We start from the raw sequence: 19676 nt of genomic DNA on the forward strand, positions 1-19676 counted from the left end.
AAATTGGACTAATAAGAAATTTGACCTGATGATGGTGCTAGATGAAAAAATCAAAGGATCATCAACATTATTAATGTAATTCATTCTGAAGGGGGCGTGAATGTCTGTACCATATGATATGATAATCCGTTCCATAGTTGTTGAGATAATTCACTAAAAATCAAAAATAACAACCTCATGGTAGCACTATAGGAAAAGTCAGAGGATCACCAAAGTCTGTGGGATTCATCCTCTGGGGACCATGAATGTCTGTGCAAAATTTCATGACAATCCATCCAATAGTTGTTGAGATAATTCAGTCTGAACTAAAGTGGTGAACTGACCAACTGACCAACAGACCAATATTGCCACCCTTACAGCCCACCTGCTATAGTGTGGCTAAATACTACAGTGCGTGCAACCAGGAACTGAAACAACAAGATACAGTATATGTAGAGAGTTTAACTGGTGAGGCAAATCATGAGGCTGACCAGTCAAGACTGGTACTGGTACACTCGGCACTGAGCTCCGGAGTCAACACCCTGGATGTCAGTCGTGACACACGTCCATCACGCCAGTATGTCCATAACACCATTAACAGCATCCAAATATTGTCAAGTAACAATTAGCTTTTGTAAAAATAGTACTACTGTTTAGCATGCATGCAGTATGAGAAGAGAAAAACACATCTTACATCAGGGTTTAACAATGAGGAGGATAAAATGTGAAAATAAAGTGTTTGTTTTTAATAGGGGAAGGCTTGTGTTTTATTAAAAAAAGTAAGCAGAAAGCCTGAGGCATGCTGATATTGCAGTGTCCTTTTTTTGACCAAAACAATATAATCTTTATACTGACTGCATCTCCAAGTGCTTCTGTAATGTCTGGCAAGAAGTAGCATAACCTTGTTTTGCAAGTATTTACTAAAATTTCAGCCTGGCTTCTGTTTTTTGTTCTCTTTATCGTCCTTCCTCCCTCTCTTTGTTGCTCACCTCTTTCACTCATGATTTATTTTCCATTTCATTCATTCCTCTCTATTATCATCACTTTGCTACTTCCACCCTTGACCTTACTTTCCCTGTGCATCGCTTTTCTTCTCTGCCTCTGCTTCTTTCTCTCTTTCTCCTTCTCTCCTTCACACTGATTTGATTAACCCCATACAACATTTTCACCTTTTCCCCACTCTTTCCATCTTTGCTTTGTCTCACTTCCACAACCTTACTGTCCCTCATTATTCTGTCCTCATCCGCCTTCCTTCTCCCTCTTCCTCACCTCTTTCTTCCCTTCTTTCTCTCTTGCAGGGGTGTTGTCCGTGTGGATGTCAATCTGCAGGATGTGGATATTGACCAGTGCTCAAACAGTGGATGGTTTGCCGGGACTCATCGCTGTAACCTCACCAGTATGGAAGTGAGTATGCTCCTCTGTGGTTGTCTAGTTGTCATCATCAGTCATCTTGAGAGAGAGAGAGAGAGAGAGAGAGAGAGAGAGAGAGAAAGAGAGAGCAGCAGTGGTCGAGCGAGCCAGAGAGTGAGTGAAGAGAGTGAGCGGCGTTGGTGAGAACAAAGCCGTAAATCAGATAAATAAAATGTTATTTTCTGATTGTTTCATTGAAGTTATGTTTTAAAGCACAAATAAACACCCCCACACCTCCGCACAATCCTGCGGGAAGGTGCTGCATTGCCGGATTTTTTGTGAATGCAGAGCTTCATCCTGTCCGCTGTGGCCTCTCTGTTCTGTGTGTGTGTAACTCAGCCCCGCCCTTGGTCTAGCAGACACACAGACCTGCAGCTCTTTATGCATCCATGACACAGAGATAGAGAGCAGAGCGGAGCAGAAGAGAAAGATGGAGACAGCGATGTAATCTGGTTGCTACGCTGAGTCCTGAGCTCACACCCTGCACGTTGTTATTGGCTGGGGGCTACTCACCCACTGCCCAAAGGTTGACACCCAGAAGTGTCCTGAACACACTAAAATAATAAGAAAATGCAATCAGAGGACAGGGTCTCTGCAGATAAACACACTGACACACACCTCGAGTGGGTCATAAGTGATGATTTAGAGGGATTATTTTTGTCTGTACATCTATTTTGTCTATACATTGTTTTTTAGTAAAATCCTGCATAGTATACTTTTAAGGCACTCTGGTTGAGAGCATCAGCCAATTGACCAAAACTGGAAGATTCAGCTGTCCGTTCACTCAGCTGCAGTGTGTGAGATGTAACATTTATGAAGAGGTTTTAACAAGGCCAAGATCCATAGCTGTTCTGTGAGGCTGTACGTAGGCTCGGCGTTGCTTTTAGGTAAATTCTAATGTAAGAATGCTAATGTGCTCACAATGGGAGTGCTAACAAGCTAATGTTTAGTAGGTATAATGTCTTCCATGTTGATCACTGTAGTTTAACCCATTGCTAACCCATGCTAACATTTACTAATTGGCAGTAAACACACAGTACACTTGAAGCTGCATCGGAATGAATATCTTCAGTTTTTTTCAAGCAATAGTGGCTGCTGCCGTGGGAAGGTGAGCTTGGACGTCCAGCCCTGCCTACATCCAGTAGTCAACCGTGCTTTGTTCAGGACAAGTGGGAATTTTGGAAACTTGTCAATGTCCTATTTAACTTGCTGCATTTACCACACTTGCGCACTGTAGGATTTAATGATGTTCTTTTTAATGTACATAAATGTTAAACTTCTATAATGCCACTTGTCATTCAATAATGCCACCTAATTTAAGGAATATGTTGTGTGTGAAGTGAGTAATTTTCAGTGTTATTAAATAATATGGAAGCGTATGGTTTGATAATTGGGGTTTTCTTTATTAGATAATTCTAGTGAGTAACAAAGGAAAAAGTGGTTCTATCAATTTAGCTACAATGAACACACTTCTGATTAAATATGCTACAGTATGTTATGTCATGGGAGGATTTGACTTTTTAGGCCAAATATAGAAGATTTTGTGCTGCATACAGTGGCCTTCATCCAAACTCAATAACTACTGACTCTAGTTTTTAAATAATTTTTCTTTCTGCATCTCCTCTATTATATTAGCTTAGACAGGTCCCCGCCAAAACAGAAATGTCAAAATCTTACTAAGCTTTAAATTTAAACACAAAGGAAAGCACACAGATCCTATAAAAAGGTTTTGATTCTGAAAGCATGACAAGATGATGCAAGATAAAGCAAGATAAAGATGAAGATAAAGCAGTCCCACAGAGATGAATTTAGTGTAAAGGTGTCAACATTAAATTGCATATCAATCCTGTTGGAAAAATTAAAGCATTCTCTGTGTCCCATCAAATTGTTTTAGTCTTCAAACAAGACTATTTCAAAGTCAGAAAAAATAGGGTGTTAAATAATGCCAAACACATCTATTAAGTTACAATATGGGAAAAGACATTTTGTTACAGCCTCTTTAAGAGTTCACACAGCTGTGCCACTGTTTCCACTAATAAAAATGCAATAGTAACAGTGTGATACTGTATGTTGGTTTTTCTCTACACTCTATAAGGTCAGTGGTTCATCATGAACATCAGAGACAATGACTGCACATGCAAACATTTCTCAATGTAATCGTCTTTGGATAACATCTGAAACTTGCCCATCTCAAACCATTTCCCTGCTAAACAATTTACAATTATGGACAACACAAGCTTCTTTTTACAGTTTAGATAATACACTAACTGACAAATCAAGCTCTTAATGAAACACATTGTTCCAAATGTACCAAACTTGTAAAAAGAAAGCAAAAGACTCAAGAATTAACAATTTATATCCTAAAGCTGAACCAGATTGATGACAAACATTAAGAGTGAGTTGAAAGTTTAGAGAAAGTGCCCCTTGTTTTCAGGACATCTGTGATGGAGAATCTGGGCCTTCCTCATGGAGTACAGGGCCGTCTCTCTAAGGTGTTTCTCTGGGTCGTCCAAGCTGTCCTCTACTTCACTGTCTGATTCCTAAAAGAAAAGCAACATGGCATCAACTTGGACACAAAAGCAGAATGTTGGTCAATGATAAAAAAAAGTTTGCTTTTGGTTTTGAGCTGATGTATCTGATTAAGCCGGAGTAACTGGAGTGGAGGAAGAAGGATGAATATTTGTTGAGAATATTGTTGGTGGCTTGTAAGAAATCTCCTACTAACAAAAAAAGGTACAGAAGGTGTTAATTTTGTTTATGTAGCTTTTGTTCATTCTGTCTTTAAAGATCAATAAAAATAAAAAAAAAATAAAAAAAAAAGAAAAGAAGAAAAAGAAACCAAGAGCAATACATTCTTTGAACATTGTACTGGGGGTAAAAATGCCCCCTCACCAATGCATGGCCCATTTATTCTGAAAATCCTGCACACAGCTGGCAGAGCTGAGAGAAGAAGCCAGGGTGTGAGTTCTCAGACTGGATACCCAACAGCTCCCCTCGTTTCTCTTTTGCTCCATAGCCTGTGGGTAAATAAACCCACCCATATGGGAGACAATATAAATTTTATCTCAATAATATAATGTTATCTACTGTATGTTCAGACCATACCTCAGTGGCCCACTGCCACCTGGTTCTGCAGGTGATACTGTATGGCATGTCTTTGAGTTGTTGTATAAATACAACATGGACAGCAATAGGTGTCTGCCAAAGGGATATCTGGTTCCTCTTTAGTGCAATGGATAGCATGCTGCTGACACAACCTTATCAAAAGGAAAGACAGCCAATCATTACACGGTCGTTCAAGTAACATTAGATACAAATGACATTTTCAAGCGTGTGTTTACCTGAAAGCATGGTTGCTACACACTTTCTGAAATCAAATTTAATGCTTTTTAAGACCTCGACAGAGAAAACTGAATACCCTTTCCACAGCAAAATGAATGCACATTAGGGCTGAGCTTCTTGTTTGAAATCAACTTGACAATAATAATAGGGATGTTTTTGTATCTCCACATAATAATCATATGAAGAATCTTATAAAGTAATCAAATTAATGGCAAATGCAATGAACTATGTTCCACTGTTATGCTTAAAATTAGATAAAACTATTTGTGTTTAAAAAAAAAAAAAGCATTTTAATTTAAAATTTAAATACAATTTGCTTGGAATTGTTAAATCTGACAAAATTGTGTAAAACAATAAAGCTGTATTGGTCATTCTCACACTCACAGAGTCGTCTGTAGTTAATTCTCCACATTAAGACACATACACGTTACAGTATATCTACCTTTCATCCACTTTAACAGTCCATTAAATCTGTAAACTCCAGCCGAGCGCTCACCAAATGAAAAGTCTGCACCTCTCCTTCTTGTTGGCTGTTGCGGCTCCACACTAAAAACATTATTATCCAGATTCTAGCAACTATCAGAAATAACAGACTCTTCTCTGAAACCCCCTGGTTAACTGTCTTTAACTGAGCATCATCTGTACTTTGATCCTGGTGAGAGCAGGTGTTGGCCTGTGGAGAACCAATCGATACATTACAAGAAAAACCAAGAGGTGGACTGAGTCATGAATGAAGACCAAACCATAATTCTAAAATTCTAAAAATCTAATTTAACCCTGTGAAAGCTTAATTGCTGTCTCAGGTTTATCCGTCCTCTTAGCGTTAGTTGCATTCTGGTCAACTGAAGTTAGGTTAAACGGCAACATTTCCGTTAGCTATCAAGTAAAGAACTTGCATAATGTAAGGAGCTAATGTAGCGACTGAGCTAATTAGTTAAGCCTCACCACACTACAGCTAAAAAGGATAGAATAGAATAGATAGGAATTCACAGCAACTGATTTAGCTTCTAAATCAACATAATTAAAATGACTGTTCCTTAACAGAGAGTTTGCTTTGTTACTATTAATGTTACAGCTCTGTTGCCAGTAATTAATCCAACATTTCTTGATATGTAGCTAGCTTAGGTAATGTCGAGTACGGTACCACACACACATGTTAAATGTTTTAACCACTAACCTACCTACATATCCTAACATAACATTAAGACAACAGTTCACTGCAATAAAACGTATTTGACTCCTCATAAGATTTGAATGAGGCCTAATAAGAAATAACCAGAACCGGAAAAGGGAAAAGGTCACGTGAGTCCCATTGTGAGTGGGGCTGGATGTCCAACCCTGTCTTCCCATGGGCCGCATCCATTGCCTTTTTTTTAAGGTATTTGTTCCTAAATCAAAATAAAGTTGACCTGATGAGGGTACTAGATGAAAAGTCAAGCGATCACCAAAGCTGTTACAATACATCCTGAGGGGGTATGACAAAATTTGATGGCAATCCATCCAATAGTTGTTGAAACATTTTACTAATGTGAACCTTTGGTGGTGCTAAAAGAAAAGTCAGGAGATCGTCAAAGTCATCAGCATTCATTTCCTGAGAACAATGAATTTCTGTACATAGATTTGTGACAATCCATTGAGTAGATGTTGAGATATTTCATTGGATAAGTGAAAGATTTGACCTGCTGGTGGCGCTAGAGGAAATGTCAGTTGCTCACTAGGATTCTTCCTATGGGCAACATCAAAAAAATTCATTCAATAGTTGTTGAGATATTTCAGTCTGGACCAAAGTGGTCGACCCACATACCAACAATGCCTGACAAAAAAGTCACACAAGAAAAATTCTCATCATTGAATTGTAAATTTATTGAGATGACAAAACCCTAGACAGTAGTGTAGAGTCTGTAGCTGTCAGTGATTGTGCTGCAGGGTGCTTATCTGTGATGATGAGGGCAGTGATGGTGATATGTGTGTCTAAGTGTCTTCTCTATGCTTTTTTTCTTTTCTTTTTTTACCTGTGACCATTGTGATGGAACTGGCAGCAGCCATACATCATGTTTTGTCACTTTCCAGGGAGACAGAGTGACACAGAGCAAGGAGATAGTTGTGTATTTGTGTGTGTGTGTGTGTGTGTTTGCTGTTTGCATGTGTCAGTGTGTGGGCTCGTCTGTGCGTTTGCTCCTTCGCTCATGTCAGTGCCAATGCATTAGTTTTATGTGATGAATTGCAGGAAATCTCTTTGACTCCAGCAGGGGGGAAGAGTAGCTGCTCAGGCTTGCATGGCATGTCACTGGCCATATGATATATAATAAATGTAGTGTAATGGATTGCAGCAAGATGTAGTGAATAATTGACCATGCTCTTTGTCTGTGTGCCCCCCCCCCCCCCCCCTCTTCTCGGGCTGTCATGGGGGGAAACAGTACAGAGGAGATACAGGAGGTCTCTGTGTTCGCCTTGATCTGTTGTGCCACTTCCTCTGTATTCTTCCATTCTTATAAGCAACTCTCTCATGGCTGCTGTCTGGTAAAATCTGAATGATGCTGCTGATAGCACTGTTGTTCTTCTGTTCAGATCTGTATTGGCTGTGTGTGTGCAGATGGTGTGTGTGGTTTTTCTATTATCATCACAGTGGAAGGCAGAGACAGTCTTTTAGTTACCAAGGCCATTCCAGCCTGTCTGTCTCAAACCACTTTGATGGCTCTGAATTATCCTAAGTGTGCTGTGTGTATGTGCCAGTGTATGTATTTATGTTTGCATGAGCTACATTTGTGCAAACTTTCCCTTTTGAACTTTGTATGCTGTAAATGAAATTGAACTCGAACATAAAGCATTACCAGAGAACATTTTCAGAGGATCATTACAGAGCTTAGCACTCATTACTCTCCTCCTCTGATGATTTTCCTTCACACACCATATTTGGCTGAGCGGCAGTCAATGATTCAGTGCCATCTTGAATCAGCAGTGTTGTTTGAAATGTAGGAATGTGGGAAGTAGGAATCAAGAAAAACAACCTTGAAGTGAAACTTTAGACACATTTATTACAGTTGTCAGCGGGGACACATATTGATCAACTCTGTGGACTTTTTATTGCAGGATCGATTTAGACATATTACAGCTGTCATCTGTGTTTAGAGGGTCAGTTCAACAGACAAATGAAACTCTCAAAATGGAAAAGAAAAAGTGAAAGTTCAGTGGGGCTGTGACCTTCGACCTACAAGGATTTGGTGAGACAATGGTGTTGACAGTCTGCCAACAGTGTTCTAGCCTCTGTAATATCTCCAGACTGTCAATTATATCAGTTATGTAAAGAGAGATGAGAATCAAAGTGAAATAAATATAGAGTAAATATAAAGTAAGTAAATATAAGATGCAGTTGTCATAATCTAAATAAGGAAAGTGAATCTATTGCAAATATGATTAAAAAGTGTGTAAAGCATGGCTTAAATGCCGTTAAATAAGTGTAGATAAGAAATTCTTCTTTAAAACAAATTTGCTCTAGAAGCTCTGGTGCAAGTCTTTAAATATTTTTGTTTACTTTGGTTTATCAGATATAAATAGAAAATTCCAGCAGGATCTTGTCATCACACTGTGCAAGCTGTTTGCCCTCTAGTTAGTTATATTTTATGGATTATTCACAAAATAATTGATAATCATTCAATATCCCCAGTTAGTTTGCCTGTTTCAACTTACATCCATAGCGCTGTATAAAATATTGTGTGTCTCCTCCTGTTGTTTGTCATTTTGTGCTATTTCTCTCTCAATGCTTCACTCTTTTCATTTCTTTTTCTGCAGCTTGTCTCTACTTGCTCTAATCAATTACTTATTGCTGCTGCTCAGCCAGCCCATAACCCACATTTTGGTGTTGTTCTTTTGGGACTTTACCTCAGTTTTCCTGTTCAAATCAAAGTCTGAAAACAGTGCGGTCAAAAGCTTCCAAGAAGAAATATTTGGCTGCTAAAATAGTGTCTCAGTGCACCACATTCACAATAAAACATTCAGACTGAACTGTACTAAAGAAGAAAAGAAAGTTTTTTAGCTTATCATCACAGAACACGTAGAAAGAAATTGATTTTTATCCCAATGTCCCCATTAAAATCAGTTCATTTCTAAATCTCGCTAAATACATTTTTGGGGAAATGGGCTGTGGAAAGTCAATGTGAGGCTCATTGCTTTCCCCGTTGAGTACAAACACACCCTGAGGCTCTGTCTCACAGAGAAAGATAATAACGAGAAAGTCTCTAGTAATGTGACGGAGCATCATGTGTTCTGCAGAGTGTGCAGAGTGTTACCACAACAGTTCCCTTCTCATTATTACTGTGATATAATGGTTCAGTCAGTTTGTAGCTGAACAATTTTATGTTAGCACTCTGCAGTCCTTCTCTGTTTAGTGAGTGTAAAGGGGAATAGCCTATTTTCAGAGATATGTCCTCTCTTTGTTAAAGAAGCAGCTCAGAGAAACTTTTGTAATGTCTGGCAATTCATCTCTCGAACAGTATGTCTCATTAAAATGAAGCATTTACATTTGACCCTGTTTGAATGGCAGTGAAATATATCCTGTATTCACAAGTTGTTTATTAGATGGTGAAAATAATTTTTGGCACTAGAAACTGTGTTAATTGATTTTTTTTTGGCCACTTGAGGGCAGCACAACAAGCATAAACACAACATTGACATTATCGCCTTTCGGCAAACATGCTAGCAAACAGTTGTTTGTAGCGACATTAGCATTATTTAGAGTTGTTTGTCTACATGACAAATGTACAGTAAGTCCAACATTCACTGTTCTTTTTAGCTCCTGTTTTGGTCTCTGTAACTCATGAAAAAAATATTGGTCTCTTTTTCTTGCTAATAGCTACACTATGTTCACCAGCTAGCATGCAATTAGTTTATCAGAGCTTTCTTCACTCAAAACAGCTGCCTGCTGTAGCTGGATGGAAACTTGGTTGATAAGAGAGTTTACTAGCTGGAAAATCAAAATGATGAACTATGAGTTAACATCATATTGTTCAGACCATAGCCGAGTGGGGAAAACTGTTCACATCAGCCTGCTAGTTCTAATTCCGATTCAGAGTTATTGGAAATATCTGACAGATATGATATCTTCCAACTGGCAAACAGAAGTGTCAACCAACATATGGCAAAACGGTTGCAAAGCAGCTTCACTGGCAGTTACATTAAAAAATATCTACATGAATATGTTACCTATACACTCCGTATCTGGTTTTATGTGTCTCTATAAATACATAAAATAAAAAAGTGGGGCAGTGGGGGGTAGCCTGCTTGATATAATAAGCTAATCGGAATAAAGGGAGGTTTTCTATTTCTTCCCATTCTGCTGACGAATATATGAATGCAGCATAAAAGCAGCTAAAATGCTCTGTGCTGAGGACACCTGCAGAGTTGGGTGATGATTCTCTGCGGGTTCGTCACAACTAGGGACACTTTCCACATCACACACAGTCATTTCATCCTTTGTTAGTATAAGAAATATCAATTAATGCAGCTTTAAGTTCTTCATTGAATTTTGGTGAGGTCAGAGAAGTTTACTGGAAACAAAAGGAATTTTGACACTCAAAATGAGGAATGACACAAAACACAAAGGTAACTCTTCATCTGTGAGTTGTGGTTTAAATTTGCTGTATATAGTCGAGCTTCCTTCTGCTAAGCTTCATGAGCGTCTTCTTCTTCTTGGTGTTTTTTTTCTGGTCTGCCCAGATACAGCAAAGCTGTGGAGGAAGGTAGGATGTGTCACCATGAACCAAATACAAGACTTCATGCATTATGGATAGTCAGTCGTAGGGGAAGCATCTTACATAAGGAGCCACTGCTTATATAATTGGACAAGGACTTGAGAATGATTAGTGTGGGTGATTTGTGGCTCAATGCATCTGAGTAGGTTTATGTGTGTTTTGTTTTCTTTTGTGTGTGCTTTTTAAATGTTAGTACGCGTTAGTGTGTGCAGTATGTTTGCATATGCATGTCTGCGTGTGTGTGTGTTTTTTCCCTGCCCATCCTGTGAAACGTGCCGCTGGAGATAAAGGGCTTCAAAGGCAGAGCTCTGCTAATGAGTGTAAACTGCTGTGACAGCCAAGGAGGGTTACCCCCTCTGTCTCTCCTCTCGCTTTCTCTTCTCAATCAGCCACACTTCCTCTCCTCCTATTACCACATTCTCTGTTTCAATGACTATTCACTCACCCCCAAACGTCTCTCTATCCTCTTTATCTGGCTATGACTCTCTTCTCATCTCCGGTTTTCCATTTTGCCTTTTCTAACACCCTTACTCCTATCTCCTTGTCTCCATTTTCTTAAAGCCAATTAACTCCTCTGAGGGGAGGGGGGCGGGGAGGCAGAAAGACAAGCTAGAAATTATCTCTCCATCAACATGTCATTCCCAGCTTTTGCCAGCCTAACACATTAAACCATCATTTGAACTGGCCAAGTCATAATTGAGAAATACTCTTCAACTTCCTCTTCTGCTTTATATGCTGCAGAGACATCCTCCTTGGCATAAATCAGTGACCTCGGCTGTTATTATTGCAGCATCTTCCCATGTAAAAAAAAAATCTCAGAACGTCTAATTTGTAACCTTTATGCAGACATAGAAAACACTATTCTGACAAAGAGAAAGCAGCTCTGTTAGAAGGAGTAATACCATTATTTCTGACTGCAGCTCAGCTACTGTTTATAGCGATGTGTGAGTCTCTCTCATCTGAAAAATTAATCACCTGGACACATGTGATGCATGCAAGAAACCTGACTGGCTCTGCAGTCTCAGGCTGTATGGGGTGAAAAAAAGGGCATAAATATAAATATTTGTGCTTTACTTCGTCTTCCCAAATCCTTATCAGTCTCCACACATTGCAGAGAAAAGAGAGGATTTAAGCGTCAGAAGTCTTAAAGTCAGTATAAATACTGTATGTAAGAGAAGGGATTCCCAGCTCAATATGGCATTGAACAGCCCATGCAGTAAAGATATTGAGGTATGGTATTTTCTAAGGTATGTCATTCTGTATTTGTCAGGAAAGCAGACACCACAAGACCTGTTTTTACCTGCCTTATCTCTAGCAGGTAAAATAAATTGATGACTTGAGGAGCAGAGGAGACAGAAAATAACCTGCTCTGCTCTGTCTTTTCCTGTTTCACTCTCCGCTTCCAGTTTTGTTCTGCCAGAGGCTCTCCATCTTTCCTCAGGGAGTTTGAAGCTCTACAGCTAAAGCTGGGCTGAAGTGTTTCAAGACTTAGTGCATCTGTACACCAGTTGGCAATGCATATGTGTGTGTGTGTGTTTAAGTTTTTTTTTTTTCATCATCAAAGAGACCATTAGTGTTTCTATTCAAAGCTGCATTTTTAAGAGAGTTCAAACTAAGGTAAGTAAACCTTCAATGTAATGAAGTGAGTGTAAAGCTGTGAAAATGTAAGAAGCTTCCTCTGTAGCTGCACATTCATCTCTATTCATAAATGCTTTCTCTGCAGGGAGCTGCAGGGAACATACAGTACATACAGAGAACATGGTGTGAATTCACAGCAGTGTACAATAACATACTGTATCATCAAAGCCTGTTACCATCTTGAATGATCCTAAAGACCTCCATGACTGTTTTCAATTTCTTTCCAAATGGGAACACCAATGCAAAACATGTGTTCCACTGCAAGGTGTTTGGTATGAAAGCATCCAGAAAAAGGTGTGTTTTATGATTCAGGTTCTTCTAAAGGTTTGAGGTTTGACAGTCTCATATAGACCATGATGGCATCATCAGAGTAACCTCACCTTGGATTTGGGCACTTTCATTTTTTAATGATAAGCCTGAGTTTCAAAGACATGTCTGTTTACCAGGCAGAGAGGATCTAATGAATAGGTGCTATCATGTTGCATTATGTGAAGAGTAGGATCTAGTATGTTTGAAGCTTAACCAAAACATGGGATCAAAATGCGGGAAATCTCAATATCTGCTACTTTGATTTTGACCATTATTTTTAAAATCTGTCTCCTGCAAGTCCTCCAGCTTTATGGAAGTTCAATGTTTATTCCCTGTAGTGCTTCTTATACACCTGCTTTCTGGAATATACCTTACTGGAGACTTACTATTATGATACAGAAGAATAGCTGTCAGTATTACCAGTAAAAACAATATTTAGCCTGTACATATGCTCTGCAGTATGTTCTGGCGAGTCCGGCATACTTCTTTGATCTTTAATTAGACTGATGATGCATGCATGAAGTATGAAAGGCGACCGGAAGGACAAGTATGCATATAGGATGGAGGAGAGGGTGAGACCGGGAGGGAGAGAGGGATAAGGAGTGACAGCAGAGAGGGACAGTCGTCAGGGAGGATTCATCCTCCACAGAGAAACACCATTCACTCTCTAATCTGTTGCCTGCAGCTCAGCGGCTGCCACAGCAAAATGTAAGAGCCTGTCAAGTCTGCAGCAGCAGTTGGATCTTAATTGACTGAGGCCTCCCAGTTGAGTCCGCGTAGAGAGCTGGGGACCACCCACCCAGATGTCTTTGTGGGAAAACTGAGGGTTCATCTCATAAGTCTTAAAATGCCAAGTGAGACGTGCTTTACACTCTTGATGAATTTCCTAAGGCTGAATAGCCACACAGTGGTAACACATTTGCACATTTTGCTCTTTTAACTAACATGAATATAAATCACTGAAAGGCCTTTCTGAATTTACAATCCCTTCACCGGGGAAAGGGCTCACATAGACCAACAGCAACACTCACACCCCTCTTGGTGACTCTATCTCTAGTCACAGCAGTGTAACCACGACAAGCCACCAATCAATAACCAGCTATATATCTCAGTTTTTGCCTCTTAAATTGATGGCGAAATTCCAGACAGGCTTAAGTCCAAGGTCTCCTCTACTCAGACATCCAGTGCTTCAGTGGTTGGTTGTCTTGTGAAACAGCAGCAGGCAGATTCTTTACCCAAGGGACAGAGTGATTGTAATGCTTTTAGGGTTTAATGCTTTCAGTGTATTTATAGATCTCTGAGGGACGCTGAGTGCTCTCTCTCTCTTTCTCTCCCTATTTTTCGCTCTTGCCAACTCCTATCTTGGTGTCATGTTCACAGCTTTTTATCAAATTGCACGGTGAGAAAACTGAGACAGATATACCACAGGCTGCAGTCCAAACATGAGGGGCTTCCATGAGAAAGTTACAGATAATTCGTTTTATGTGTCAGGCTATTTCCGTCTGTGTAAGAATTGTAATCTCTTGCATGTCAGGTATGTTTTACACTTGATGTGATAGCATCATATTTCAGTATTTATATGGTTTAAATCTGAACATCAATTCCCCAACTTTTTCAAAGGGGAAATTAATTCTAAAAGATTCACTTTAAAACAGCTGTTGGGTCTAATTTGTAGTACATATTTTTCCTGTAGAAAACTGAGATATTACTAGAAGAATTGAAACATATATAGTAACATTTAGGCTTTAGCCAGTCCCTTGGAATGAAAGAGCAACAGCTTCTTTAGAGACAGAGAGAATTGACAGCAGCCTCATAAGATCAGAATGCAGTGCAGCCACTATAAGATTTTGTGAGTGAGGGGAGCAACTTAGATCAGACATTAAGGCTCTCGGGCTAGATGGCTAGCTAGCTGCTATTTTATGCTCATGAATGTTTGATTGAAAGCAGTAGCACAGTTTGCCTTTTTGTGCTGTTGCAATGCAACTTTCACCTAAAGCTTAGTCCCAGACATTCACGATTTGTTCAGCGATGCAAAATAGGTTTGGTCAGCCCATTTTCAATCCAGGGCATCAAATACTGACGCTTTGTCACGCCCCTCGGCGTCTGATACCAATGCACAAAGTACCCTTCAGCGTCTGTATGAGATGCATCAGGCTTTCAACCAATTCCAATGTAAACCCATCCATGTCATAATTAGATGCCATGAGACTGATGACATCTGTATAAGGTGACATTTTCCTTCTTTAGGTGGGTTAAGTGGATGTCTAGATAATGGCTGAATCCAAATGTCCACCCTCCAGATTTGCGGACTGAGGCTTGTGAACTACAGTCATACGTACCATGATGTGTTCAACGACATCATGTCAAGTCTGTGAGGGCCTTGGGCCATGAAGAGTGTTTCTGTGAAGATAAATTGAAATTCCTGCACCTGTAACTCATTTCGAAGTGTTTTTCTGAACAGCTCCTATCGGTTTTGATATGTGCAGCTCTGCTTCTCTACACTTAACAAATCTGCTCAGAATGCTCAGTGAGATTTTCCCTTTAGCTACCTCAACTGCGAAACACTGCTGATATTATACTCACATTAAATCCTGAGGACCTTCACATTGTAGACAGATAAAAACCAACCTTTGCCTGTCTAGTTAGGCATATTATAATAAACAAAGTTATTAAGCCTATAGGCCTATCATTCTGTGTGTACATTATACATCACTACATCAATTCATTTATACAACAAAAGTAAAAAAAGCAAATGTCATCAAAAGTAAATATTTTACTTAGCCTATTATTATTAATATTCTTTTTATAATTATTGTTTTTATTGATAATGATTATTATAAGTACAGCCTATTGCTGCAGGATTGTGGATAATTTCCAGAGCAAAGTCTGGTGAAGTTTGCACAAAGTTTGCTTGTGGGCTTGATGAACTGTGGATTTGGACAGCCCTCAGCACTCTCAGACCTCCCACAAAGTCTGCAAGTCTGCAAGTGTAGTGAAGTCTGGACATTTGGATTCAGCCAATTAGTGGCAAAAAGTGGACTTTGCTGCAGCAGACCACTGTTAGCCTCCTGCTTCCAACTGTGAGTGTCATGTTTCCAACCGTGCCTTTAGGCAGGTTTTTGTCATTGTGTTTACTGTTGCCACGACGACATTTCAAGTGATCATTTTAACACAAATGGTAACCAAGTGGTTTTTGCGCCTAAACCAGTTGCTCTGAGCGTGAAATATTGCAGCAAATGGGTCTACATTGGATTTAGATGAAAGCTAAGTGCGTTGCTATACAGACACCAAAGGGTGCCTTGTGCGTCTGCATGAGACGCCAGAGAGGCGTGACAAAGTGTCGGTGTTTGATGACATAGGATGAGAACGTGTTGGTTGGCCAACTTTGTAGGTGGCATTGAAAATGGGGGCCCCATCTTCGTACATATCTAACTAGATCACTCAGCTACATTCATGAAAAATAGCAACAGAAATGGCAACCTGCTTGGATGAGATTGACACAGCTGTTCCGGTTGTTGTGAATCGACTTACAGACATAATAATTCTTAAATCTGTATGTTTCTTTAATCATTGTGAAAACTATTAACTTAACTGCTCTTAGCAACCGCTACAACTACTTCCCTGTTGACAGAAAACGACATCAATAGGATGGAAAATTACATCAGTGAGATGGATATGTAACTGGGTATGGATTGGTTAGGGCAAAACAAAATAGCGCCCTCTCCCAAACAGCAACCAGCTAACATGACCTCAATGTCAGGCTAAATGACTGAAGTGAAATGGAATGACGACTAGGCTAAATTTCATGCCACATTATTTGTGCTTGTGAAGAGTTTAAAAGGAAAATAGAGCCCCTATCGTTTTTCAGAAATGCTTATAGTTGGATAAATAACACCATGAGACCACTGTTGTAATGCACAAACCATCACAAACTGATCACATCTATAACCACATTATTAAAGATTGATTGACACAGACAAAGTGCTCAAGTTCTGAGGAACAGCAAGGATCAGGTTTTGGCTCTAATGCATCCTCTACCCAGGCTGCCCTTCTTAAAAGATAAGTCTTTTGCACCGCTCTGTGATTGACAATGCAACCTTGAACCCAGTCAGCCATGTGTGAGAAAAAGGTGGAATTAAAAGCCCCCACTACATCCAAAGTAAGGTGCAATTATAAAATACCTTCTCACTTTCAGCCTCTGATGAAGGTGATTTATCAAACTGAGACATATCAAACGACCGTTTCATAGCACTTTCATAGTGGCTGAAGAAAAACGAGGCTGGCCTTGGCACTGTCGAAACCCCTGCTCTTAGACTTGTGTGTGTGTGTGTGTGTGTGTGTGTGTGTGTGTGTGTGTGTGTGTGTGTGTGTGTGTGTGTTGTTGCTGAGTGTGTATAATTTTGCTGCAAAAAGTGGCACTGGTGATAGAAGATATATGGAGCAGTGTGCTTGAGAGGTGCTGTGTGACATGAATCTTAGTTTAATGCTGGTAAATCTCTTGTGTGACATGCATGTTTTCACTATTATACTCACGAGACCTGTACTATAGTTCTGACAGAGAAGGTAAAAACAGTACTTGTTGTGTTTCTGTGTGTGAACATACTTTACATGTGCATCCTATTCAGAATCAGCTTCTTAATTAAAAATGTTGAATTTTGTTTCCTCTTCTTGAAAACAACAATATTACTCCTGTCATGCGAGGTTGGAATTAGTGGGATTCAAATCAACATGTGCAAGTATTTATTAATTAACACTCTTGTTTGCTGTGCACTCGGGTACCAAAAGCTGCGTCTGCTGTGATAGCACAGGCAGGTTTAATAAATGCAACAATTCTGATGCACAGAGCACAATAAAGGCCTAAAATAAGCATCATATTTCATCCTTGCCCAGTGTCCCTGGGTATGTCTTATCATAATGAGTCTCCACTTCCTTTGGAGTAAGCAGAAAAGTTCATAACAAACGCTGGTGTATGTTTGTGTATGCAGTATCTATCTATCTATCTATCTATCTATCTATCTATCTATCTATCCGTCCGTCTGTCTCTCCCTCTCTCTCTCTTTCCCTCTTTTTCTGCTCGGCAGATGTTGAAATGTTTGGACTCCCAACTGTTTTCGGGGCTCTCAGGGGAGCTGAGTCCTCGGCTCGCCACCTGCTCCGCCAGTCTGACAGGTAGAAATATCCTGGCCGAGACCCAATTTCATTCTGGTTTGGAGGAATAAAAAAATGACCAGGCTTTAGCTCAAACCAGTGCCCCTTTCTGTGTTTTGTAGACTTTCATTTCACAGGTATGCTTACCTTCTGAGAAAGAAAACACAAATAAACACACACACATATACTCAGACTTGCTGCAGCAGTGGTAGATGAGCGGTGACTCAGTTTCAATTGCTAGGTTTTCAATCATGCTCGGTATGCAAAGGATGGTTTAACAGATTAGAGAGCATGCATAGAAATGACATGTTCTGATAACATTTTTTGAAAGGTTTAGTTATATAAAGCTACGTGTTGGTTGTTCTGGCAGCAACACATACTTCTAGTAATAGTTTGGAAATGTGAACTTAGAAACCCCTAAAACCATGAAACATAACTTTCTGCATGTAGGACAGTAATATTTAACAGTTTTAATATTTGCTCTTTAATTTCTATTCATGAGGTCCTGTAGAGAAAGAATTGACTATACTCAACATGACAAGTTACTGCATTTGCATAAATATAAAATAAACATACCTACATCCACCTGTTGCCATTGTGTGCATGTTAGCATGTTGACAATAGCATTTAACTGTACAGGCTGTACACCCTTATAGGCCTTTTCCACTAAAGTAACTTACTGACCTGTAACTGAACTTGTACCCGTTGTTCCTGGTGCTGATTTTGGTTCCACTGTCCTCTTCTTGCTTTGGAAACAAATACTGTCACCCTTCAGGAGGTGGTACTAAATCAGGTTCCAGGTACTTGTGGGGGGAGGGGGAAGGGTGCTGACAGGGCTGTCACCCGTGACTGGTCAAGCAGGTGTTGTCACATTTCAGCTATAATAAATTGTTTAATTAAGGCTGGTCCTGGGTGTATTTTACATCACCATCTGCCCAGTTCAGGTTAAAGTTATTGGGCAAATAAAGTAATTGTGCAATAGTAAATAGTGATGGAACCACATTTTAGGAAAGATTTTTATTTCACCATAACTGCTGTCCAAGAAGCTTAAGATTTTGCTTTGTGGTTGATTATGGTGTTCTGAATCATTTTCTTACAAATATACTGCACAGTACAACAGTACAGTGGCTGTACAGTACGTGAATGTACAACATCAGAGACGCTGAATCTTTTTTATGAAGGCTGTTAATGACATTAATCCACAGAAAAGCTGGTAACCTTGGTATTTCCTCATTAAATACCATGATAAACGAGGGGATAGAAATAAAAAGAGGCGGTAGAATTAGAAAAAGGGTTTACGTTTTTACTGTAAAGAAAAAAGAGGCTGAAACACACAAAAATCATTTTGTACATTTCGTTTAGGGCATCTGTATCCAGCTGAAGAAGGGCAGTCGTACCTGCTTGTATTTTTTTTTCTTCTGTTTTTCCTGTGTTCAATTTTTTACTGCAAAGCCCAGAATAGCTTTAAGGATCCCCATCTGACACAGTTCATGTTCCAGAGCAGTACCTGCAAACCTCAGTCAGTCAATACCTCAAGAAAAATGCAAAAACAAGAGGTGAATTCTCCAAGGTGTGAAGCTCATGTTCTTTCTTCAGACATGGAAACATGTCTTCACTGGTGCAACACTGGAGCAATGATTCACTATATCTGTTTACTCTGTCAACCATTTGCACTTCAGTTCCAACATTTATACCCTCAACAGCTGCTCCTTCCCAGATTAGAGATTTGGGGCTGTTTGTCAGCTTTGAAACACAACTGATCTGTTCAGTTCAGTGGGAGGCTTTAGCATGCAGGAGCCTGCACTTAAAAAGAATAAAAACAGAGAAAAATATAATCAAAATACCATGTCAAAGGAGAATACCTCTGAAATACCAAACTCAAATAATTTGCAACTGCTCTCCCTTCTATAATATGAATAAGTGGATATAAACATTAATCAAAAGCACAGCTCTGCAGGGAATGAATTGCAAAATGTTATATCTGTTGTGTGTATGACACCCTGCTGCAGGTAGAAACAGAAATTTGGTGAATGTGATGAGTTAGAGATGATTTGTGGCCAAGCTGAGTTTGATAGGATTTTTTCTGTAGCAGCAGGATAGTGT

At 39.5% G+C, this 19676-nt stretch overlaps 1 protein-coding gene across 1 annotated transcript in view; it reads left to right on the top strand.

The window, feature by feature from the left end:
- The window catches only part of LOC121909026 (probable G-protein coupled receptor 158), a 71132-nt gene that overhangs the window by 5737 nt on the left and 45719 nt on the right, over window positions 1-19676 (top strand). Inside the window, exon 3 of the mRNA XM_042429383.1 lies at window positions 1278-1383. Coding sequence (XP_042285317.1) covers window positions 1278-1383 — 106 coding nt within the window. The remainder of the gene's footprint in view (window positions 1-1277; window positions 1384-19676) is intronic.

Source organism: Thunnus maccoyii, chromosome 12, assembly GCF_910596095.1.
Source record: "Thunnus maccoyii chromosome 12, fThuMac1.1, whole genome shotgun sequence".
NCBI lineage: Eukaryota > Metazoa > Chordata > Actinopteri > Scombriformes > Scombridae > Thunnus > Thunnus maccoyii.